The sequence below is a fragment of the Andrena cerasifolii genome, chromosome 3 (genome assembly GCF_050908995.1).
Source record: "Andrena cerasifolii isolate SP2316 chromosome 3, iyAndCera1_principal, whole genome shotgun sequence".
Classification (NCBI taxonomy): Eukaryota; Metazoa; Arthropoda; class Insecta; order Hymenoptera; family Andrenidae; genus Andrena; species Andrena cerasifolii.
Window position 1 is genome coordinate 11780250 of NC_135120.1, and position 25848 is coordinate 11806097.

Below are 25848 nucleotides of genomic sequence, written 5' to 3' on the forward strand. Positions count from 1 at the left end.
TCTCTGGGTGTGAGCCACCCAGGTATGTCAAGATTGATCGAAAAGGGAGGCGGGTGTGTCAATGAAGGGTTAAAAGAGTCCAAACTGCGTGCAGTAGGTTCGATAACGTTATAGCGAAGAGAATTTCTAGCTGGTCGTTCCTCCAGCTCATTATTCGTACTCGAACAATGCCAAAAGAGAGTTTCGAGAATCGCGTATAAGGCGATCGGACGCGCATATGCATGAGCCACCGTATAGACATCCGTTTGAAAAGCACCTCGATGCTCATTCTTTCCTTTCCTCGTTTCAGTTGCCTTCGGCGACGTCCTCGGTGCAGCCACAGCTCGCGGCCTCGAATTCTAACTCTTGCATTTTAACAGGCATTTTGTGCAGCGGTAGGGAATAGTGATGGAAACGGTATCGAGTTGTATTTCCATTTGCAATCATGGTTTCGGCGTATATTTCCACGTACAATCGCTCCCTTCCGGGTTCTACGCACAACCCCCCGGCCCATTCGATTCTGACCGCGTGCCTTCGATTAGAATTCAAAGTATGTATAGCGTGGGCAATGCCCTAAACCCTAAACCATGTTCGCGAAACACTGCTGGAAATGTTCGCGCAGTAGAAGGCTAATCATGCGAAGTCGACTGCTAATCGATTTGCAGGTGGCTAGAATCGAACGAGTTTATTGCACCAGCGGCTTAAGGGGTCATGCTCAGTCAGGCGGCCGAAAACAGGGTGGTCTTTGGAAATTTTTTACTCAAAAGCTGTACCACATTTCTCAAAAAATCTTTTTCCCTTTTAAGCATTGCATCTAGTACCGTGCATCGTAATTTTTTTATTTAAAAATATTTATTAATAACTAAGTTATTGTCCATCACTCGAAGGTTCTCTAAAAATAAAGGCTTCTGCGGTGACCGCTGCTGCTCGAAAGTCGATCATCTGAAATAAGAAATTCAAAAGAATTTACTTATTATATTATATTATCTAGTATTTGAACGAAGGATTTTTCGAAATATTGATTTGGGAAAAAGTGGCTGATGTTTAAAGTAAAAGTTTCAATGTTTATCGTAAATCGTGCCTGATTTTCGTCAATTAAAATAAATCTAAGCATTGGATAAAAAAAATCCTTCGTCGATAACTTAGTTATTAATAAATATTTTTAAATAAAAAAATTACGATGCACGGTACTAGATGTAATCCTTAAAAGGAAAAAAGATTTATTAAGGAATGTGGTACAGCTTTTGAGTAAAAAATTTCCAAAGTCCACCCTTTTTTTCGGCCGCCTGACTGAGCATGACCCCTGAATAACACTCTGTATATTCCACGACGTTTCCAGAAAAATTCGGACGGCATTTATCGGTGCTCGTTCCACGCCACGCACCGTCTGCCTCCGCCTCCGCGCTTTCATGCACTGAATGCTATACGGTTCTGCGGTTTCTAGGATGATCCGCATCGCGCCGCTGAAAAAATTCGGTCAAGTCGACGGATTAATTAAAGCCCGCTTTGCCGTGCAAAGCTCCGCGAGCGCGCGGAATTTCGTCGGGCGCAGCGCGGGAGAGAGCCAGATGGAGAGGTGTTTTTTTTTCTCCATTTAAACGATGCCGGTTAATGACGGCATTAGAATTGCAAGCAGGCCTCGCTCGCGATCACGAACAGAACGAACGTCGACGTTGAGCCGCAGGAAGTCGTGTCTCTGAACCATCCAGCGCGGGAGGGTGAAACCGCGTTTCTTCGTTTCCAGCGATGAACGAAGCGTATCGATGCGTAGGTACTTTCGTTGTGGATACCATGAAACATATCACGCCGAGCGGCGTCGGCGTGTTTCCACGGCGATAATTAGCTGCGGAGCACTTAAACGGTCTTCGAAGGTTTACTTGGAAAAGAAACCAGCTTCGGCAGTTCCCTCTGTACGAAAGTTTCTCGCGGGAAACTCGCCTGACTGACTTAACCACTGGGTGGCGGATAGCTTTGCCACGCGTCGCGGGCAGGGTTAATCTTTTCTCATTGTTTCACTCGAGTAGTCGTCAGAAGCATATTTTACGGTACTGGAAATATTAATTGCAGCAGTCGAGTTAAACTAAACTAGACAAATATTATTGCAAGACAAGTTGGCTATGAAACATTTTCTGCTATTTTATACTACGTAAATTTGACGCAATAAGTATTTCCTATAATCATTCTGGAACTGTGAAGACGCCTTGGGAGAAGAGGCTGCTATGGCACTATTTCTCAAGATATCAAAATTCTTTTTAGAGAGAATATTTTTGTCTGCTGCTCAAATTCACTCTAAGGGAGTGTAAATTGACCCCTGAAACTCCGGTTATTTTCCGATTTTGTGCTATAACTCGTGAATTATAAAATATTATTTTACCAAATGCTAGATCTAATTAAAAACAGTGACTTTTGTCTTGAAACTTGTTTTCTATCTCTAACAGTCCGCGAGTTATAACAGAAAATCGGAAAATAGCCGAATTTTCAGGGGTTAATTTCACCCCCTTCAAGTGAATTTGGGCAGCAAACAAAAATTGCGTTGTAATCAGAAGGAAATCCCCTACATATTCACAAAGTTTCAGAATTTTTTGAACTTTCGGATTCGGGATCTTCCCCTCTGAGTAGGAATAACTACTTAAAGGATCCCTTCTTTAAACCGCTACTGGAGGAGGTATTGGCCCAGGCCGAGCGTGTTTTATTTAAAAAAATGTCCAGTGCAAGGACGAAGGGATTGCTCGTTGCTCCAGGTGTCGAAATCCCCCTCGCGAAAGAGCGCACAAAGGCAATAAGAGCTCGCCCCATTAGCCGAGGGGCTCGTAGAAAGTACGCATGCCCCGTGTCGGCGTCTAATTGCTATCGTACGGCAGGAATTAAGCTAAAGTCTGCCTCCTGGATTGGATTCGTCATTGCTGGTGCAACAGCGCACCGTGTGGCAACCAGCGCGGCGAACTTTTATCTGCGCGAACGGCCTTGCCTTTTTTACGCGTTAACGCCGGCCGCGTGTAGGTGTCACTTACTTTCCTGCCTTGAAAAACCTTTCACTGTTTTGCACCTACATAGACGGGCGGCAGACAGCCGCGCGCCGTTGCCGTAAAGTCAGAGAAATCTTGGGCAGCCCGTGCGACTCGCTCCACATAGCAGCATCGGTCGCATTCACCGAATTCCATTTCGTTGGCCGAGATTGCGCCGGTCGCAGGCGCGCGGTACCGCGCGCCCGCGGATGCTGGCCGATCGAAGCGCTCCGACGAAGCCGGTCGAATGGAAATCGAGCTTGAGCGTGCTCGTGGAAAGTTTGTTAACGCCGGGCAAGCTCGCGCGGACAGAATCAGGCGATTTTATCCCCATAAAAAAAAATTCAAAAAAGTAAAAACATTACGCCATGCACATGAAATCAAATAAATCGCAAAAGAATAGGAGATAATAATAATTACAAAATAAAAAAAGATGCGAAATCAAAATGAGCTGCAAGTACATAAAGGTGCTTTCCAACTGCGCTTAAGATGACACGACTAACATATCGCGGACATTTTAATGAACCCATCAAAAAGAATCCCATTTAAAAACATTGTCGTAATTTAATAGCTTTACAAAATTAATGATATACAAAAATTTCGCCAGTTACAACAATGGCTATTTATACAGAGAAAAATTGTATTACATAATATTAAGCAGATATATTTTTTACAAATAAATATTTTAATACGAGTAAATATTTTATTCAAAATACTTGGCGCTGCGAAGCCGAAGAAATGCTAATTGTCTTAGTATTAATAATTTACAATAACTCCCTTACAATCTAAAATACATAATATTCGTGTACGTACTAGAAACGCAGTCAGAATACTGACGAAAAATTTCTTGAACAAGAAGAATCAGAAGAAAAATCTTACCGTTTCTGACAGATCCATGGGACGATATTACGATATCTCTGTTATGCGTGGACCGATTTTATTGAATTTGGTCTTGATCGAAAGCTTATATGCGGTTTACATGAGAAAAATGCCTTTAAATTTAGAAAATATTGCAGGCGTGATGAGATATTAATGAAACAAGTTTCAGGTTAGGTCGGAATAGCCGTGCGACGAGTAAATGATAGGCGGTAGCGACAGTCGACATATACAGGGTGTCTTTCGTGTACTTGGCGTGGAGACGCTACCGCGTCTCTAGATCGACTGTTTCGGTCCACTTGTAGAACGCACGAAACGATCTCGTCCCGCGGATACCTGTTCCCGTGGACACTGTGGCGTTATGTCTTTTCGCGTTTCTGCGAACAGAGCAGGTATACGCAGTCGTTGTCCGTCTACTGTTGTACGACCTGCCTAATGAGGCATCCAACGTGTAACGCGATGTGTAAACTTGCCTTCGGTTGGGGGATTTTTAATTAGCCGCTGGAACCGTCTCGATAGTGCAGGGACCTCGACGTCCAGCGATGGTCTGACAAGAAAAAGGCCACGGAGTTCAATGGAGCGCGAAAGTCACGGGCTCGCTTCCTTCAGTTTTTAAAACGGCCACTAGAGAACGACGTGGTCGCAGAGTTGGGCATGTCGGACCTTTAAGCGGCCACCAGACCATACTTAATCACGTTAATTGGGTCCCGGACTTCTCTAACCGAGAAGCAATTATGGGGACGGGTTGATATTCCGAAACGTAACTACCGTTGATTTTGAAACACCCCTGTTACCCTACGATTATTTACCACCTTCTTTCTCACCTTCTGTTCTTGTACCTCCAGTGCTTCTTTTTAACTTAGCTGCATCAGCCTTAAGTTAACGAGCATGGCAGCGTCGCTGTGAACGTGTGTACATTTTTTTGGGACCGCTCGCTCCATACGTATCATAGTCGCCAATGATATTCGCTACATGTATAATACTTCGCGCGATGTCTACCGATCTGCAAGTTCTTCGAAAGTTCGTGCAAAGAGTTGTAAAATCATCGCCACTTACAAAAATATTTTCATAGTTTCGTTCAGTTTGAATAGACAAGGTGATAGCAGGAAACCTTCTGCAGAAGATTCTGAAGTTTTTGTGTTACCTTAATTTTATAGTAGAGCTTCATAGTTTATTAGCATTTTGTAGTTGCTCGTAGAAATAATTATTCAAGACGCTATTTAAGGGATCATAGCGTATAGATTACTCTGCAGAATATATCTAAGAAATTTGATTAAATATAAATAGAGGAGGAAATGGAATTTTCGAAGAGAAGCTCGGTAGACATCCCGCTGGCTGGCCTTAGGCATCGGCCGCAGAACGACCTTCATCCTTCACCGATCCCCAGCAAATCGCCTCGTGTCCCTCGCTCTGTTTCATTCGCCTCTGCCAGTATTCCTCCTTTCCTCCGCGACGGATCGTTGGAAGCCTCGTCGCACCGTACGTTTCATGATTTCACAACGTGAATACCCTGCTCTGCCAAAAGACCACCACCGCCTCCCTCGCCGAACGCTGATCATTTAATTTATTCATGTCCGTGCTTCGTCGCTTCGATTGCGTTTCAGCCGTTCTTTTCTTTTGAGTTGCTCGCCCCTATCCTGTTCCTACTTTCTGTTGCAGATTTCGTACGAACCGTGGTTGTACAGTACGAAAGGCAGCGAGAGCGACGAGGATGTAGCCGGCGACAGGCTGTCGTCTTTTCACGCGAACCGTCCTTCGAGAATGTGCACGATAGAACAAGCAGCGGAAAAAGGGAAGTTGACAGCGCGAAGCGAGCTTACCGCCGTCTCCCGCCGGGGAACAGCGTCGACAAAGATCACTGCCAGAGTAATGACGAGCTGGACAAGCTAATTCCGTCCGTCGAAGCACCTTGAGCGGTCCAAAGTCAAGTCACACTCTGCCGGTTTCCCCGCCACTCGAGATCAAAGACTGACTTATCATAGAGGGAAAGATGTTGGGAGTGAGTCAGCCGGGAAATCCGCCCTCGAGCTTGCGGCACTCGGCTAGCTTCTCCTGCCTGCAGCGCAGCACCGCTGGCGAAGGTCATCGGACCAGGACCTCGACGTTGCTGCAGCAGCCGAGCTTGCAGCTGAGCAACAGCCACCACCAGTACAACCCCAGCCAGGCGTCTTTGCTGCAGCAGTCCTCCAGGAGCGTCCAGCACCGGGTCGAGGCGTTGGAGTCCATCCAGGACAGCAACGACTACGGGTTCGTGAAGATCAGGCCACGTCTGCGTAGCACGAACGCCACCCTCTACCACGAGGAGGAGGTGGCGGCGCAGAAGAGCTCGCTATGGGACCGCGACATCTCGGCGTTCAGCGATCGCGACTGCGACGCGAACCTGAGGGACTGCTCGCTGAAGTCGAAGGACCGCGACAACTCGCCGAAGGGCAGCTCGAAGAACCAGAACCCGTTGAGGGGCGCCCTGATACTGTTCACCTCGACGTCGTCCTGGTGGAAGGCCAGGCAGAGGGAGGACCAGCTGAACGTGGCGTCGACGGATCGCGCGCTCACGTCCACCACCGCCGCGTCCGAGCGAAAGTGGTCGAGCACCTCGATGGCGTCGCCGTCAAACGAGAGAAAGTGGCCGACGGTTACCTCGCCGGCGAACGATCGGAAGTGGTCGGCGGGCAACAGCGCCCTGACGTCGCCCGGCAACGATAGGAAGTGCGCGAGATCCTCCGTGTCCTCGAGCTCGACGGGACAGCAGGACAGGAAGTGGCGGTCCCTGGGCGCTCTGCTAAGGGCTCCCACGGGCGGCGGTTCGCACGCCGTCCAGCACTCGCTATCCCACAACATGAGCGTCTCCATGATCGAGGGCGAGCATTTCCGGGAGGACGCGCGCGGCTCCGGTTACAAGTCCACGCGGTACCAGCAGCCGACGTCCTACTCCGCCAGGGTGTCCCGGGTCAGCAGGGACGTGTACAAGGAGAACGGGGAGTTCAGTCAGGCGGGACGGTCGAAGGTGAGCCGCAGGCTTTACCAGGACGGCGGCGAGTCGACGGAGAGGGACGGGGAGGACAGATACGGCCAGAACAGGCACCAGTTCGACGATTATTGTAGAGGTAGGACGAACCGGGAGAGCGTCTGCAAGGCGGAGCAGCCGACCTCGGAGACGCGCGCCACCTCCACGAGATCTAGCCGGGCCCAGAGCTTCTACCTCCTCGACGACTTCCTGCGGCCGCAGCCGCAGCAGGGAAAGTGCATGCTGAACGTCTACCTGTCCCCGTCGCACTCGAAGAACGCTGCTGATCACGGAAGATCGGTGGCCGAGGTGAAGCAAGCGTCGCAGGGGAACGTCACCAACATAACGCCACCTAGGCGTCATAACTCCAGCTCGGATAGCCTCGAGGTAGCGACCAGCCCTCTTCCGCCGCCTGTGCCGCCCCCGCCGCCGCAGGTCGCCGCGCGCGACAGGGAGAGGAGCGAGAACTTGAAGGAAAAGGACGTGTGCCCGTGCAAAATGTGCTGGACCAATATGCAGCAGAGATCGTTCGTGGACGAGGTAAGTCCTCCTGGGACAGAAATATATATGTGTGTGTAATCCAAGGGGGTTGGTTCGACGCGATTGCGTCGTGTTAAATATTATACTGTCGCGTCACTTTGGTCGCGAGGGCGTCCATTGGAGCCTCTGGCTCAGGTGAGCTGCAATTATTTGCTGGCAAGGTTTTGAAAACTGCCCCTTCGAGTCGATCAACGGTAAGGAGGCTGCAGGATTCTCCGGTAATGAGATTGGTGCTTCGCAAGATTTTCGCTGGAAATTATTTAGGTTAATTAAAAAAGTAGGTACATGGGCAGTTGGACTTCTGATTATTGGGGGGATGGGAATTTCAGAATATTCTTCGCGCACTGTTGTACCTCACGCCATCGTCTCTGATGTGTATATTAAGGAGCAGCTCGGGGAGGCTCGTCGGGATGAAATTTCTGAAAGGCGAAACGTGGGAATAGAAGCAGCGAGCATAAATTGAGATGCTTGTATGGCGTAGCTGCGAGGAAATTTCACCGAGGAAATTCCCCAGCCGGCTTGGGTACCTATATGCAGTCGATAAATCAGATGACGCGTGCTTTTGCCTTTCAATTTTACTTCGGTCAACGAACCTGAGTTTTCTGCACCGTTGCGTTTTGCATGATAGAAAACGGTTTATCAATATTCACGATACTTTATTCCGCGGATTCCAGTGTTACTTCTGGTTGGGGCGACGAGTTTAGGGAAATGGTTAATTCTGTTGAGATTCGTGTTAAACGTGCACTTAAGGGGACTAATTAGTAGGGTGTGTCGATTTTGTGGGTAGATTTAAAATTTTTGAAAATTTTAAAACGACTAGCGACGAAGTAATGCTGCTTTTAATTCTGAATCTGAAACTATCTTCAGAAATTGATTTGAGCGAGGTTTAGCTACTTCAAATCACAGTTGAAAAAAAAGTGAAAATTAAGTAAGATTTAACTACAGCTCATTTAAGAGGTAACTCGTCATAAAGAAGGTGTAAAAAATTTGTTTGCCATGAAAATTTGCAGATTAATTGATTAATTCTTTAATAATAAATCAACCAACTCAGAAACTATTTAAGAAAAATATTTCAAGATGTTTAACTATTAGTAATTTGTAATTAAATATATAATGCTCTAAATGTCTGTATTTCTGCTCATGAATAATAGCGATGTATGTATTGCCCCAAGCTCGTGCAACACTCGCGTAAATGTTTAAATAATTTAAAATTATATTCTTGCAACTATAGTAGAAACGTAACGCATATAGTAATAAGAAAAATACGAGATTAGCAGAAATGGGGACATGAGCATAAATTGTGACATTCGCCTTAGTACGAGTTGAAAGTCGCTGCAATTAGTCATAGAGCGTGGCACGCGTTGGTCGTTATCATTGGGCGAATTCTGAAAGGCCGATAATAGGAAGCGCCGTTCGATGCGACAGGGGCTGATCGTCGACGATGCAACGTGACGGGAGGGTCTTTGTGTATTACGAGTTCGCACGGTCGCGCGGCAGACACCATCGGTTCACTTACCGATAAGCGACAGCACGTGTTGACGGGCTTACGCCCAATAATGGGGGTTGATCCATCGCTGGTAGTTTTCACTAACTCGATTTAGAGACGACGGAACGTACGATCGCAATCAGACGCGGGGTGTACGTGTCGTGGAATCGTGTGGGACGACCCCCGGACGAAATGGCTCGTCGTATCAGGTTTCTGGCTCGATGCAAATAGAATCCAATTGTCGGCCATTCAATTGTCGGTTTCTTAAGCAGAGGAAACATGCTGCTGGCTGTGTTAACTCCGGTGAAAGTTTCGACGAACTTGATACCGCCATTTTAAAGTTCTGAGCCTGGGGGGATGTGGGATTATGGATTGTGGTTGGTGTTCAATTCGTTTCAATAACGAGCAGAAAGAGTAGGTACCTGAAGGGAAGTGGTTTCAGGGATGAAGCAAGAATAAGAATGTTTGTGTAGACGTAGGTATATTCTAGTTGGATTTCTTTTCGATACTCGTTCCTGTGCTTTAGCAATTCTGGAGATAGGGTGAGTTGAGGTGGATTTGTAGTTGCAGATAATTTTCATTTTTTTTTTTCGTTATTTTTTCATGAATGAATTCTACTTTGATTGGCCGACAAATGAAGCTATATTTAAAGATTTTTTTTCTCAATAAATACAACATATAATGAAATAAATCTTTTTGGAATTTATTAAGCTGTTCTTACATTATACAAAAAATTTAGTTAGTTATTTAGTTATGGTTAGACTTCTAACAGTATTGTACTGCAGCCTCGTCATTTACTTCGCTTGTCTTTATGTATTATTTTCTTCTCTGGATGTGTCAAGTAATTAAGACGAATAATAATAATAATAATAATAATAATAATAATAATAAAAATAATAATAATATTCAACGAGAAACCTACACCTGACTGCAAAAATCTCCCGAATCACCTCCGGCTCCGCGTTGTAGCGAGGTCGGACAGGTCCCGCGGCATTTAATTGGTAAACGCTGATCTAGACGGTGGCGAGGGGAGAGAAGGTTTGAAAAACAGCCCGCTCCGGCGCAGCAGCTTTGCGGAAGACCGTGTTTCGACCCCCGCTGTTAGCTGTATCGAATGTTTGAATTAGGTTGCCGCCCCTGACCCCTTGTTTCGCTGGTCGCGCGCGGTGCTATCGAACGAAGCCCGTTATTCTTGGGACGCAGAAGGGTACAGAGTGCCGAAGGAAGTCGTATTTCTATCCTTCCAGTATCTCCTCTATTATTAGCAGCCGCTGCAACGGCGGTAGACGGTTCGACTGGATTTCCGTTCGATTTTAAACACCACCGCTGCCCGGCGTGGCCGCCGGGCTGCCGGCGCTCTCCCCGTCCAGGTATCCGCGTCCTCATCGCGAATTTCCAGCACGTAGGCTCTCTCGGAGGCGGCGCGATTTTCGCTGCGTGCATCGAACTCGCGCGACGAATTTACCGCGCCAGCCACTCCGCGGCACCGATTCGACACCGTGAAGTCCAGCGTCCGAAGATTCCCTGGCACCGCGCGGCGTTTCGACATACCGATCCCGCAGATCGGTGTTTGCCCGAGCAGTTGGAGGCCCGCGGATAAGATCGCTGGCGCTTCTGTACGAATCGAGGCTTATTGGCTGGGAGGGTGACTCGCGGGACAGCGAAGGGATGCTCGATACGTTCGCTCGTGTCGCTAATGATTAATCGGACGCGCACACCGAGTGGGGCGTAGACTCTACTGGCACCAGGGCTCGACAATGAAATCCTTCGTCCGGCTTTTAGCGGGCAGTGATCTGTATCACGAGGCAACGGTGTTTTCCCCCTTAGACGCGGCACTTGGCAACGATCGCTCTTTTGTCTCCGGTGCCCCTTTGTGCGCCGATTTTAGACGCGGCGCGTAACTTCGACGGCTTCTCCCGCCACGGGCTCAGGCTCGTCCGTCAGGCCCGGCACACGTTTCCCTGTATAATATTCAAGACGTCCTAGGTCAGGGACGCGTAACCTACGCATCCGGCTCAGGCGGCCGCTTCCACCGAGCGTTAAGAGGAGCACGCCGGCTGCCGCTAATTCCAACGTCCGCCGCGGCAAATTGCCGCTGCTCCTTTTTATTCCATTCCCAGCCGAGAATGTGGCGTTAAATTCGCGAGGTTTCAGGATCTCGCGGGCTATGCGGCGCGCGGCTCTGAGCCTGGCTCTGAGCCTGGCGCGCATAAATCGCGAGCCGCGCGGTTAGCTGCGCTTGCAGCTTGAATCATTCATGGGGGGGATTCATTTGTGGGCCACGGTGCTTCGCAGCGGTGGTTGAGACGGGGTGGACAAGATGAAACCCATGAATAAACAGACCACCGTGTTTCCATAGAAGCCGCTAATTTCTTTCGCCTCTTCAAGGTCCCTTGCTTCTGTCAAAACGGGGCAAACCGTACTCGTCCTTCACCCGACGTTATCTTTCCTTCCAGACGCGAGGAGGCGGCGCGATTTCCGTCGACCTTAAGCTATAAATACGTGCTTGAAATATTCAATTATCTGGAGTTATTCTCGACCAGCTTCTCGCCACGAGGATCAATCCCGCCAATCTCAGCCGCTCGAGGATCCTAAGATCACGCGATCCATGCCGCCTCGTCGTTTCCCTCCGTCTGCGACGCATTGTCGCGCTGATTTCTCGTTTGCGAGCCCTGTCGGCGTATTTTTATTCAAAGATATCGCGCGCTCTTCGCGGCGAAGCCCGCGAAAGGAACGAGGAGGACGTACGCGAGCGCAGGGACACCCAGAGGCTCTCTGCGGCAACAGAGAAGAGCCTTTCATCCGTAGCGGCCGGAGGGTTCAGTTCCAGGCGCGACGCGCAACATTTGACGACCCCGGCTTGGGCGACTCACGATGACGCGCGAAAGCTCGCGACAGCGACCTGGCGGGCGGCTGCAAGTGCAAGCCCGTCGAAAAGAACGCGTCAGGTATGCTGCGGTCGCGGCAAAAACGTTCGCCAGGCATTGTTTTAATGCAACGTCGAAAGCAAACGCTGGGAGCAGTGGAATCCTGGCGCCGTTGTTACGATTCGAGGAAAATACCCGAGCTTTGAGTAACCAGGGCTGTTCGGCAACTCGAAGGAATTTTAAACTGGACAGAAATGTAGTTTAATGGGTGTCCCTGTGTCGACGGCCTGAAAAGGAGCGCGATATTGGGGATTCTTTTTAAGAGAAACCCTCAAATTGTATTAATAGAAAACTTTATGCCTACATTTGTACATATGTAGGCAACATTAAAAAAAAATTAATTAAAAATTAACAGTACCTAAAACTTTAAACGCGTCTTTCCAAAAACGATGTTTTTCAAATTGGTTAGCATGATATCTCAAAAACCAATCACACGATTTACGTCGAACTTTGCATATATCTTCAGTAGATTTCAGTCAGTTAGTCGGTTTTTGTAAAATTTGACTTAAAGAAACAGTGAATTTTTAGCAGAAATCGCACCCATAGCCACAGTCATATAGTTTAAGAATCTCTTTTCCTTTTTGTGTTTCGGATAACCCTTACACCCTTTTTTTCACTGTCACACAAAAATTCAGAACAATAGTTCAAGATACAATAGAGCAGCCTGCCAAACCTGAAATTAATTTGTCGAACCGTTTTTGTAGAAAAAATTCACAAAGAATTATCTATTTTTCGGCCCAGCAAGGCGCGCAACCCCCCTTAACAGATACCGATAAGGTTCCCAACAACGTCCCCCGTACCACACCGTTTCTCCGTCTATCGAAACGTTCCTTCTTCCCACTTCTCGCCCCCACTCGACGCGCCTCGCCGCAACGTGTCTACGTGGCGTGTTGTTTTGAGGGAAAAAAAGCAAAAGGAAAATTTCGATTCACCGCGATAACGGTACAGCCCGAAGGTGGAGATTGTATTCATCGTTGGGCCCGCGACCTCCGATACGACCCTCTCCATTGGGATTGATTTGGAATTCAATGGTACGTACGCGGATACACACGCGGGACCGAAATTCATTCCATCCGTCATCGTGCAGCGCGTGATCGACTGTCACTGGTATTGTAGGGAAGTCGAGGCTGCCTCGTCTTGCCTCTCGTAAAAATTCCCACGGCGTATAAAAGGGGACTTTGTTGCCAGTCACCGGGGGTTGCCGGGGGGAAGGGCGAAGGATGCGTCTTTTCAATCGATCCCCGCGTCTCCGTGCATTTCGCTCCTTTCAGACGCGGGGATATGTACGCGCGTTGTCCGCGGCGTGAGTAATCCCTCGCTACCCCGCGCATATATCAAAACATAATATCTTCATGTAGGAGTCGTCTCGGCCGTGATTTCTTGGCGCATGCGAGCGCAAACACGCCACGGGAGCACGTTAGGGTATCGTCGTGGAACACGGATAGCTGTGGGACCATCTCCCCTTTCGAGAACCGTTGGCAACGATTCCGCGTGGAAATGGTCCGATGGTCGAGAAACAAAGGAGATACTTTTGGGGAGTTGAAACATGGTTGAAGTATGGATGGAGTAGTATCATTGTCGCTTACAACTTATAAGTTACTAGCTTCGCTACTCGGCTTGGCCAGAAATTTAGATTCTGATTTTAAGGTAAATGTCCCGATACCTGGACATTTAAGGTACGGCGGAAACGCGATCGAGAATTTTACAGTTATACAAGTCGATTTATATAAAAACGATTCTGCAATCGCGTGGGGCACTGCGTGTACTTTATCATTAAAAAAAAACAGTATGTTATTGAATTGAATAATTTTGTAAAATATTGAAAATTCATAGTCCTTAATATTCATGATCACTTCCATTTCTAAACGATTTTTTCGTCAAGGCGGCTTTTTCACCGAAACTAAAATCGCTTGGCGTCGCAAAGTATACAACGGCGTTCAGAACAGTCCGCAAGCATAACTCTGCTCTCTGTTACACGTTTCCTACTTTCCCCACCACTGCAAAAACGCACTAACTGGCAGTTCCAGCAGTTATCCGGTGCCCGAACTCAAATGGACCAGAGGATAACTGGCGGATAACTCGAGACCGGAGGTAAAGAAATAGGCGTGTGCCAGATGTCTGCCAGATAACTCCGACTGGCAGATATCTGGAAGTGAGGAAATCGGCCGTTAAAGGTACGTCTGCGCGACGACACTTTTGCGTCTAGATCAAGTGTACACGACACTCGACAAAATTTCCAGAAGATTGGAAACTGCCTAGAGGAGTCCGCGACACTGAATTCGACCTATCGTCGCGGGAGTTGCAGCTGGAGTTAGACCGACGACCCTGCAACTAGCTCCAGCTAGTATACAAGAGACACTTGATCTAGGCACAAAAGTGTCGTCGCGTAGACGTACCTTGATAGACAAAATTGAATTTCTTTACTTCGATATCACCCTCTCTGAGAGCCAATAAAATGGGGCCACCCCCGCTCCCCTAAAGCATCGAACATCGCGCAGAGCCGTTTATCCATCTTCTCCACTTTGCCCCTCTCCGCCACGTGACGAATCGCCGTAGAGTGACTAACGTTCATTTACGAGACACTCCCTTGTGCATTCGCAAAGGCCGGATTGTTTTCGACGATCTCCTTCAGAGTTCCGTCGTTTACAATACCCCGTGGGCTTTCTCTTGGCTCGGTTTCCAACAACAGATCACTAGCCTTAACCTTCTCCAGATGCTGGACTCGTGTTTCGCCGGCGTTCTGGCAGCGACGCTAAATTTCACCCCGCGCATCCTGATTGTTCGCTCCTCTTCATCACCGCGTTCAGTGGCCTCCGACAGCCTTCGTTAGTAGTCTATCGGCAATTCTCTTAATCGTTCGAACGCCACTGTGCGCATCTCCAAAAAAAGAAAAGTATGCGTGCACGAAAACATCGTACGCGACGAATCAAGCGGCAAGGGCCGATCCTAGGGTAGGTATCAAAGGCGAGGTGTTCGCGAGAGCGCTTCCGATTCGTTCACGGGCGAAATGCCGCGGGGGTAGGTTTTGAAGCGTCCTGTAGGGCAGAGGAGGAGACAGGACCGTATAAGATAGAAGGCACGAGATAGACCCCTGACGGTGATATCTCGCGGCGAGATCTCCAAACCGGCCGTGTCTGTCGTTGCGTCGAACCAGGGTGATTTATCATTATTGAAATACGGACCATTTGAGCCATCGCTGCCCATTCTACGCTTCTGCGCGGCTGTGCAACGTTTTCCCATCTTGAGAGAGCCGCGGCTGGATGATCGCTTTTGTTCTTGCCCGCCACCGCTAATATTCCTCCAGCCATCCCTTCCCTGCAGAATTTTATTTAAATTCTATGATCTGTCTTCCCTTCCCTCGGTCCTCTTGTCATCTCGAATTAAACAAGCCGGCGTTCGGCTTCATTTTAATCGCTGGAGGGAATTCGAGTTCGGGCACCTTGGAGACAGATACTTTCTTGTCGCCAGGCAGATGGTGCACGATTGTGAATTCAGTTTCCTCCGAACCGGATCCCAAGCACGTGGCGACGCGTCCATGTAATGCAGCGCGAACAGTGAGTTTTTCTCCGTTGCCGCGCACTCTAAATATAATTAGAGCTCGTTTCGTAAAAGCCGAAATAAATAACTGTACAGTGTCCACTGTGCCCAGAAGTTTGGTGGATATTAAACGTGGTCGCACTGGAAAGTTTCTGCTGCGACCTCGACTGCGTGGGCGCGAATACTGATCGTAGAGCTTCGGTCGAAGTATCAAAAGTTTTGGAAACAAGCAAGTAGAGGGGAAATGGAAGTTCCTAGCTGGTGTAGAATTTCTTTCAAAACTCTTGCAAATTTCTTGCAAATTTCTTTTCTACAGGGGTAGGTTCTACTTATTCGCTGACTGAAGCAGAATAAACGGTTGTTCTACACGAATTTTACAGTAATTCGGTCACTTACTGAATATCAAGATTAGCTACTTCTTAAACGATTTTATTCAGCATCGATCCTCTGTTTGTTCGTTTGTATGGTTAAAATCTGGCAACTCAGATTTAACCCACTTCCAACTATCCAATTGTCTTGAAACTTTGCAGGCGTGCGTAGTTTGGATGACAGTACAATATTTAAAAAAAAAATTAAAACACTAAAAAATACATAAAAAAATTGTATGTTAAACGATTTTATTAAATATTAAATAATTCACTTTAAATAAAATCATGGGGCACGATATTTCATAACAGGATATGAATCACTTTAATACTTCAACTTCTGGTTGCACATGGTGCCCCACGATTTTATTTAAAGCGATATTAACCCCATGAAAATCGTGGTGCAAGAAAATAATTATTTTTCAGTTTTTAGTGCGTTTTAATTTAGTTTTTATTGCATTTTTAATAAAATCGTTTAACGTAAATTTTGTTTTATATACTTTTTATTTAATTCTTCTTACGGTAAAAGATGTTCATAGTGGAGAGTTAAAATGAAATTCTCCTGGAGTTCCTGGAGAAAGAGGAGCCCTTTTAAGATTTTTTTAAACTGCGGTCGCCGCGTTAATCATCTGATAAACGAGACTGGCCGAAGTTCCACTCGTTAAACCGCAGGGCCAGTGTCCTCCGCCTTTGGGCGTCGGGGCCGCGATGGAAAAAGGACGAGAAGAATTTGGACGGGGGGGGGGCCCGGTCACGAGTCCTGTGATATTTCGCCAAGTGTATTCATTGTTGCCGTGGAAATCGCTACTGAGTCACGGGTGGTCGAAACTTGCGGTTTCAACCCGAAAACCCTCATTAAGGTGTATTATTAATGTCCTGCCGGCTCGAGGCACCCCCGTTTTTCATTCCGCGATACGATCTTTCCAGGAACCTACTTCGCGATTACGATCGCTGTGATCCCGTGACAAGTCTCGTTATATTAGCTTCCGAGGATTTATCGCGGGCTGTTGTCAGGGGAATTAACGAAAGGGAGGAATAACTGTCTTATTAATTGCGATGCGTATCGCTTGGCTCGTGATGCTGTTACGGCGATACAGAATGTTGGCAGAAGTGAAAGTAGATGCGGGACTGATGGGAAGGTTTTATTTCTAAAATGGGAAATTTGACGGCGACGTCGAATTCAAGAGGTGTTAAACGATCCTACGCGAGGATATACTGTCGTTACAGAGAGTTTTGCGACGGGGATGATTGTGAAATAGAAAAGCTTGCGTGTTTCATTGGCACTGATTATTATTTGATAAAGCTACAGAGATAACAGCCCCTTTCCAACAACCGCACAGCCACTTTATCCACTTACTTTCGCAACAGCAGGTGCAACAGTTTTCTGCAGCATCTCTCTATTATCGACCCGCAGACTTCTGCATTACCGGCGTTGCATGCAGCTTGCAGCTGGCTCCGGCAAGGTGACACCACCAATGAGCTTTTTTCCAAACCGTTCAATTTTCAAACACTTTTTACAAAGTCCCAATAGCGTCTCATTTTTCGAGCAAGTAGATCGACGTCGTATAAAGTAACATTGCCATTCCGATTTCACTGCATGTATACCAGTCGAAATATTGCGGCGATATAAAGCGTGCGATATGGAGATTATAAAAAATTCCCTTCTTATTTGCTGGATTGCAAATATTGAGATTCCTTCATCGGCGTCGATTTTATTAAGGGTGCCGTCTCATTTTTGTTATGGGTCCGAATTAGTGATCCATCCTCCAGGGAGTGATCGGCATAACCGCAGCCATTTTGGGGCAAAACCGGAAATAAACATAACCTAAACGTTTATCTATCTCTTTCTATCAGTATTTCTCTCTCTCTTTCTGTCAGTATTTCTGTCTCTTTCTAACAGTATTTCTCTCTCTCTCTTTCTGTCAGTATTTCTGTCTCTTTCTATCAGTATTTCTGTCTCTTTCTATTTTACAGTTTCTTTCTCTCTCTACTTCCGCTTTTGCTCCAAATCGCGGCAACTAATCAGCGACGATACACGTTGTTCCGATCGCTGCCGGGAGTGAAGGAAGGAAAGATGTCGATGGAACGATACTAATTTGCGAATCAATATCTTTTTATTTGTACGTAGAATGTAGGTAATATTTTCTACAATCAATGTGCAATTTCAAAGTATATAATCTGAGTTTGACTAAGGGACATTGCCCAAGTGTAAGACGCCGATCTTAATGACATTTATGTCTGAGAAACTGATTGATTTTTTTTTTCAAATGCAGGACGAAACCGTGGCTGATTGTTATTGATATGAAAGCTGCACGTCTCGTTGTTTGGTACTGTTCGACTGCACTGCTGCAAAACCCGCGATATTGAAATGGATATACCCGTTTTTTTTTTTTTTTTTTTACTACATCGCGTATACGTACACCCTTTTCTCCTAGCTTGTGTGAGCTTACGCACACACCTCAAGGCCCAGTAAGACGGCACCCTTAATTACAGCCTTGAATCTCGAGTTTCTCCTTTGTTCTCGCCCGACTGGAGCGACTATATTAAAAAAAAAAGAGAGAGATGAAAAGCAAAGAGGATTGCGCACAGATCGTAAACGCTATCTAAATGGAAATCGTGCGAGAAGCATTCGAACAATTCGCGGATTATACGCACTCGTGGCACCGTCGCCCGCATGGTTCGCGAAATTCCTCGCACGTGGTCGCAGCATCGGTCCCCCCGCAAGAAGGATGCTTTGTTTGCACCATGAAACTAATGCCCCGTGTGTCTTTATGCAAATCAACGAGATTCTCCGTTAAAGTCCGTCCACAACGTGTATCTTAATTATAATCATTGGCTGGCATCTGTAGGGGAGACCGGGGCTAAAAGTTCCGGGGGTAAGTTGTTCCGACGGCTCTATCTTCAAAATAAAAAGAGCGTTGTACATTAAATTATTTTTTCCGTGTGAGCTGATCACGCCACTCTGTCCCCCACTTTAATAGCGTCCGCGACAGCGAATTGTGTGGTTGTAAGCAAGGGCCTATTAGTCGCGTACCAGATAAGTAAAAATTTTTCTATCATTACTTTTTGGTCTATTTCAATTATTTAACGTAGATATTATAGATTGAATCGTCCTTATGGATCAAATGACATTTAAGAACATGGTGTAATAGTGTTTATCGTTTGAATACATGTATAAGCAGAATAATCTTTGAAATTGCTACATGTGTCGGTAGGGGCTAGTTGTTACCGTGACTTGGGGCACGTTGGTACCGTAAAAACTTGCCCCGCCGCAAATAGATCTGTGAAGATAGCACCCCCAAATTCGATTTTTGGAAAAACTCAACGGCATTCGTTTGTCCATCGTTTGCCCACGTTTGCCCATCAACAATTTTCGTTTGACCACCCTTCAAAAGAAAATTATGGCAAAAAAAAATTTTCATCAGCACCCCCATGAAAACATTTTAATGACTTGTCGGTGGGAAATGATTGTCCTTCGTTTGCCCACGTTTGCCCATAAAAAATTTTTTTTTGCCCACCCTCCAAAAAAAGTTATGAACAAAATAAAAAAATTGTCTTCATCACCCACGATGAATGCATTTCAATTTTTTAAAAGAAGGATACGAATATACCCGACCTGGCCACGTTTGCCCACTCTCAGATTTCATTTGCCCACCCTCCAGAATTTAAATAAAAAATAAAAACCTCGAAAAGAAGGGTACAGGTGAAGCGATCGCGTTAAAGTTCGATTATTCTCGAAAATATTATCAAAATCGTTCTTTCAACGATGCAGTCCGTTAGTTTAGATGTAGAAGAGATTTGCCCATGCATTAATTTCGTATGCCCACCCTCCAGAATCGAATTATTAATAAAGATAGCCAAGAAGTGCGGTGCCCGTTGAAGCGATCGCGTTAAAGTTCGATTTTTCTGGAAAATAATATCAAAATCGTTCTTTCAACGATGCAGTCCGTTAGTTTAGATATAGAAGAGATTTGCCCATGCATTAATTTCGTATGTCCACCCTCCAGAATCGAATTATTAACAAAGATAGCCAAGAAGTGCGTCGTTGGAAAGAATTCGAGAGTGTCGCAGACATCTGTTTACGTTTCGGCAGTGGCACTCGGCGCTGCGCCCCTTTAGTTAGGGTAGCAGCGCTGCGTGTCGTCATCGAACGTGCCGAAACGTAAACAGATGTCTGCGACACTCTCGAATTGTTTCCAACGACGCACGAAAGTCAGTCGGTCTACAGAGTTCGGGCGCAACTCTTGCGAGATCGTGCGTTCATTTACGGTTTGTGAAGTAACTGTGACATTATATTAGTTTCCGTTGTGCGATATCATTGCGGTAATTAGTGAAAAATGACTAGAAAACCACTCTGGTATTATTCTGCACATGCTGCAGATATGTGAAAAGTGTGAAGTATTCGATGAGCGATACAAATTGAAGTGGATAACATGTCACCAATCACCTTTAACCTTTACGGTAAGAACAATCGATTTTGATAATTCATTCGGAAAAAAAACGAACGGAAAGGTATTCGGTTTAACGGGCACCGCACTTCTTGGCTATCTTTATTAATAATTCGATTCTGGAGGGTGGGCATACGAAATTAATGCATGGGCAAATCTCTTCTATGTCTAAACTAACGGACTGCATCGTTGAAAGAACGATTTTGATATTATTTTCCAGAAAAATCGAACTTTAACGCGATCGCTTCAACGGGCACCGCACTTCTTGGCTATCTTTATTAATAATTCGATGCTGGAGGGTGGGCATACGAAATTAATGCATGGGCAAATCTCTTCTATGTCTAAACTAACGGACTGCATCGTTGAAAGAACGATTTTGATATTATTTTCCAGAAAAATCGAACTTTAACGCGATCGCTTCAACGGGCACCGCACTTCTTGGCTATCTTTATTAATAATTCGATTCTGGAGGGTGGGCATACGAAATTAATGGATGGGCAAATCTCTTCTACATCTAAACTAACGAACTGGACCGTTGAAAGAACGATTTTGATAATATTTTCGAGAATAATCGAACTTTAACGCGATCGCTTCATCTATACCCATTTTTTCGCGGTTTTTATTTTTTATTTAAATTCTGGAGGGTGGGCAAATGAAATCTGAGAGTGGGCAAACGTGGTCAGGTCGGGTAAATTCGTATCCTTCTATTAAAAAATTGAAATGCATTCATGATGGGTGATGAAGACAATTTTTTTATTTTGTTCATAACTCTTTTTTGGAGGGTGGTCAAACGAAAATTTTTGATGGGCAAACGTGGGCAAACGATGGACAAACGAATGCCGTTGAGTTTTTCCAAAAATTCGAATTTGGGGGTGCTATCTTCGCAGACCTGCCGCAAATGTATAAATTGTTTCCGCTGTGCTTTAAGATGCGAACATATGAATGAAAGGCGGAAAGGGACACGACTTCGATCGAAGATATGCGTAAAGATAAATAAAAATTGTCGCTTTTGGTTTTCTTTTAAAGATAATACATTTTTGTTGGTCCGAACCTTCATAAATAACCATTATTAATAAAATTCTGCTTTATTTCATTAGAAAATGAAATATTTCATTAAAAGGCAACTCTTATATCATAGTAACAACTTACCCCAATGCGATAACAACTTGCCCCATATAGGGGTAAGAAGTTCCGCTTCGATCAGCCACAAATAAATTACTTTCTATGGGAAACCTATTACAATATATTAAACACAAGCTTAAAATCAGAAGATATAATAAATTTAACAAGAAATTAGTCAATAGTGAAGAGAATAACTACATTATTTTTCAGTCATTTTTTATGTTTTATCGAAATCGGAACTTTTAGCCCCGGCCTCCCCTACAGGGCGTTCCAAGTTCATGGCACAACTACTTTGCGTTTCAGTACTAGTTAAAAAATGCAAAGTGTATTAAGAACTAAGTGGTTGCAAAAAGCACCCCTTTCTAAGTTTTTTGTTTATTATAGATCAGTTGTCCGCATAATTTCGTCACTCTGTCGATTTTCCTGAGGATTTTGTGAAATTTGGCGATCTTAAATTTCTACGGTGTTGAACCCTTCGTGGTCACACGGGGTGTATCGCACCCCCAGAGCAATTTCCGAGTTAAAATGTCGCGTCTTTACGACTTCCACAGGGGATTTATCGCAAAAAAAATATATAAAAAATTAAAAAATCGTTTCTTCCCACAACTGTGGAAAATCGCTCATTTTCAACTACAAATTTTATCGTATCAAAATTTACATTTGTAGAAAAAAGACTATTAGACCATGATTGTATAAGTATTAAGAATGTACAATTATCACTGAAAAGTTAAAAGATTCAAAAATACGAAAATGGTAACTTAAAAAATGACGCTGGGGTACAATGAACCCCATGCGACCAATTTGTAATTATAAGAAGGTATGACCACGAAGGGTTAATGAAAAGATAGAAGCATTTTTCTTTTGGAACCTACGGTAATCCGAAAATTCTTATTTTTTAGAAACTACAGATTTTCAGACAATTTTTATTTATGCTACTTTTTGGTTCCTCAGGGTGAAACCACCCGTTAAAGATTAACGTATTTTTCTATTCTCCTGTATATTGTTTAAAATTTGTAGTGGAGAAGACTTTGTTATTCAAACTACAAATTTTAAGGAATTTGATTGCATAGTTTTATAGAGTACCTGTAGGTAAAACCCATGAAATTAACTTAGTGGTACGTCTCTCTTTATTCTGACAAGTACTCAACACGTGCAAGGTTCGCGCAACAAACTATCAAGCGTCCAGTATATTTATTTTTTCTATTGATTGGTGTCAGCCCCCGCTATATGTTCTCCCGTCGAACCATTTTCCGCGCGTCTTATCTCGTTGCCCGCGTGGCGTTATTACTGCCTTGAGGGAATCGTCCGATTTGGAACGTGTATCGAACCTATTTATCTCGTCAATTCTTTCTCCACTCTGCTTTATTGCCCTCCCTCCCCAGTCGATTTTAAGCGCCTAGACATCGTGTGCACGCGAAGCTTTCATGGAAGTTCCCGTGTCCTCCAACGTGGATGCAATCTAATTAAACCGTTCAACTGGTAAACGCTTATTTTGTCGTGCGATTCGGTTTCAAGGTTCTGCGATCGATGCGGCGAAACGTTTCCCTCTGTGCGTCCGTTAATAGTATTTTTCAATGAAACAATCGACCGGCACAAAGTCGCGGAACATGGCGCTCCATCGTTTTCCGTGAATTGGGTCTCAGTAGCTTTCAGCTGAAACGAATTTACAAGTACGAAATGTAGATTATACTTTTGAAGGATACACAGAGAAATAAAAGTTTCGCGAATATTGGTTCCATTTAGCTGAGTATATCACGCAAGTTGCGACTGAGGGAACCTCAATTTGCCTAACCTCCCCAAAATTCTCGAGTTTCTACTCATCCGAAAGCTCCTCGTGGGGTAAATATTGATCGAGGCAGCAAATATACTGATCGCTCTGCAGAATTTATTTACCTGACACGGGTGCTCCGACTCCGAAAACCCATTTCACGGAGGGTTCACCCCGTGTAAGGCAGCGCATCGACATCCAATCAGGGAGCTTCTTAGAGCAAAAAAAAGCCAATCGATATTTTAGAAATCACGACGTACCCTCCCTCCTGTGTGCCCCAAGACGTAGTACTGTTCCTCGTGGAGAGAAACTAATCAAATAAACTTTCTCGACCCCGTCCACATCTCCTTGACGTACCCTATTTTATCTCTATCGGAGCCTCCGAAGGTACTTCGCTCGGATTTCCGAGTACCCCACTCTTGAATTCTTCATAAACCAGCTAATACTCTATTAATTCAAACGACACCCCCTTTGCAAACTTGAACCCACTACCACAATGTATATCAACCCTACGCTATTCTAAAAATCACACAGATTCACATATTAAGGGGGGAGCCCTATTTTTAGGACGCTAGGAATAAGGTGATTCTTGGGAATTTTTTTCTGAGAAACTGTTGAGCGGATCTTTTCCAAACTTTCAGGGTATTTTAGTTCACATTCCAACAATAAAAATTAATTTTTTCGTTACAAAGTGTTCGGTAGAAATGGAGATATATGAACACGTTCGTTAGGACTCGCGCGCCGGAGTTGCAAATTTGCGATTGTAATGGTGGCTCTAATTCTTCCCTGAAATAAGAAAAAACTAAGGATTTTCTTATTTCTAGTACAATTACATTGTCGATGAATCTAACAAAAAAGTTAAAAGTTGGCAAATTGGTGGGACTTGAAAGAAAAAGTTACGATTCTGCACCAAGATATTTCGTACTATTTATGAAAAATGACTTCTTCAATTCAATTTATTTATCAAAGTTATAGGTCCATCGACAATGTAATTACACTAGAGTAAAGGGGAAGGGGGAACACTGGGAATGTCCATTTTTCGGGATTTTGCGATGTATGTCGAACAGTTGAATAACAAAGGGTTGTAAAGTCCTATTCTTTGGTCTAAAAACAAAGGAAAATTTGGTATTTTTTTTTTAAGAAACCAGCGTTTCGATTCATCTGAAATTTGGACCATGTTTTCATGCATCTTTGAGGAAGCTGCAGTTTTTTTTTATTAATTTCGAACCATAAATATAGTAGTTATGTTTGATCAACCATCACGCCGCGCAAAATTCGCCGGCCGTTGGTGTGCATGATATTTATCTACCAGGTAATCTAAAACAGAAAAATAAAACGGCGTTTTATTTTATACATATGTAGCTTGAAATTGATGAACCAGAAAGAAACAAAAAAATTTATTGAGCAGTGTGGAGAGTTTTCAAACCGTAAGGTCTGAACTTTTAATTTTTGCAATCCAATTTTGCGTCAGTTTTCTTATGTAACAAAAGAAGTATAGACCTCAGTGGTATTCTGGTTCATTAAATTGAAGCTACATATGTGCGGAGTAAAACACCGTTTTATTTTTCAGTTTCAGATTGCCTGGAAGGTAAATATCATGCACACCAGCGGCCGACGAGTTTTGCGCGGCGTGGTGCATGACTCCTATATTTATTATTAAAAATGAATTAAAGAAACCTGCAATTTCTTTAAAGATGCATAAAAACATGGTCCAATTTTCAGATGAATTAAAATACTAATTTCTTTTAAAAAATTTCTAAATTTTGCTATGTTTTTAGCCCATAAAATAGGATTTCCCCTTTAAAAATTTGGTATAAATACTGGATAAAAAAAGGAAATGTTCATTCTGCACTTGAACAGAATACGGAATGCCCCCACTCTTTGCCTAAGCATAAGTTGCTGTCAAGAAATAAATTAATTAAGAAGAAAATTATATAAGGAAATTAAATCCATTGAAACTTGTTTCTTCACGGGTGGACTAAAATATTAAAACCTAATTTTCTTGCTAAAGCTATTTTTGACATTCCCCGTTCCCTCCTTACCCTTCATATACAGAATATTACGAATCAATATTACTAAAACATAAATCAAGGGTCGATAATTTGAGTATCTCCTACTACCTGCGATTAAGGTATCAGTGGTAAAAAAATATCGCAGTTCACACTTGTGCGTGTCAACTGTTAGTTACAGGCCTGAAACAGGCAGAGCTCTTTGTTTCATTTTAAGGGAAACAACGCGGAGGAACTGGATTTCCCTTGTTCCCTTTGTACCCTGTACAGACTGACGCATCTAATCCCATCGTAGCCTATCAATGTGAACCGACCTTTAATCGCTACCCAGAGACACGTAGCGGCTCAGTTGCAGCTACACACACGCGCGCGGCATGCTATCGGGACACAGGGGTTCACGAGCGCGCACGTGGAACACGAGATGCCGTGCCACTTAATCACAGTGTCAGTCTATCCATTTGTATCGGGAATGCGGGTACAAGTACGTAGCTGCTCAGGTGAGCATGTGGGCACCGGTGAGATTTAGATTCCTGGTACAATTTGCTGTTGCGTCGGCGCCGCTCGGTGGCCGCCCCCTGCTCTCTCGCATGCTAAACACAGCGAACCCACAGCCGGATTAACCGTAATGGAGATCCCCATTGTAGACGGCGATATTGTTCACCGCTGGCTGTAAATTCCTGGAACGTTCTGCCTTTGGTTACGATACGTCTTCGCGTTAATTTCGCGGGTGGAGCGCGACGTAGGTGGCTCGATCGCCCCATCCGCGTTTCACCCCCTGGATC

At 44.9% G+C, this 25848-nt stretch overlaps 1 protein-coding gene across 4 annotated transcripts in view; it reads left to right on the plus strand.

Annotated features, from left to right (window-relative positions):
- LOC143367492 (uncharacterized) overlaps positions 1–25848 on the plus strand; it is a 234784-nt gene that overhangs the window by 62103 nt on the left and 146833 nt on the right. For all 4 annotated transcript variants that reach the window (XM_076809344.1, XM_076809347.1, XM_076809343.1 and 1 more), the window contains exon 2: positions 5520–7404. In XM_076809344.1, coding sequence (XP_076665459.1) covers positions 5851–7404 — 1554 coding nt within the window. In that variant the 5' untranslated portion in view covers positions 5520–5850. The remainder of the gene's footprint in view (positions 1–5519; positions 7405–25848) is intronic.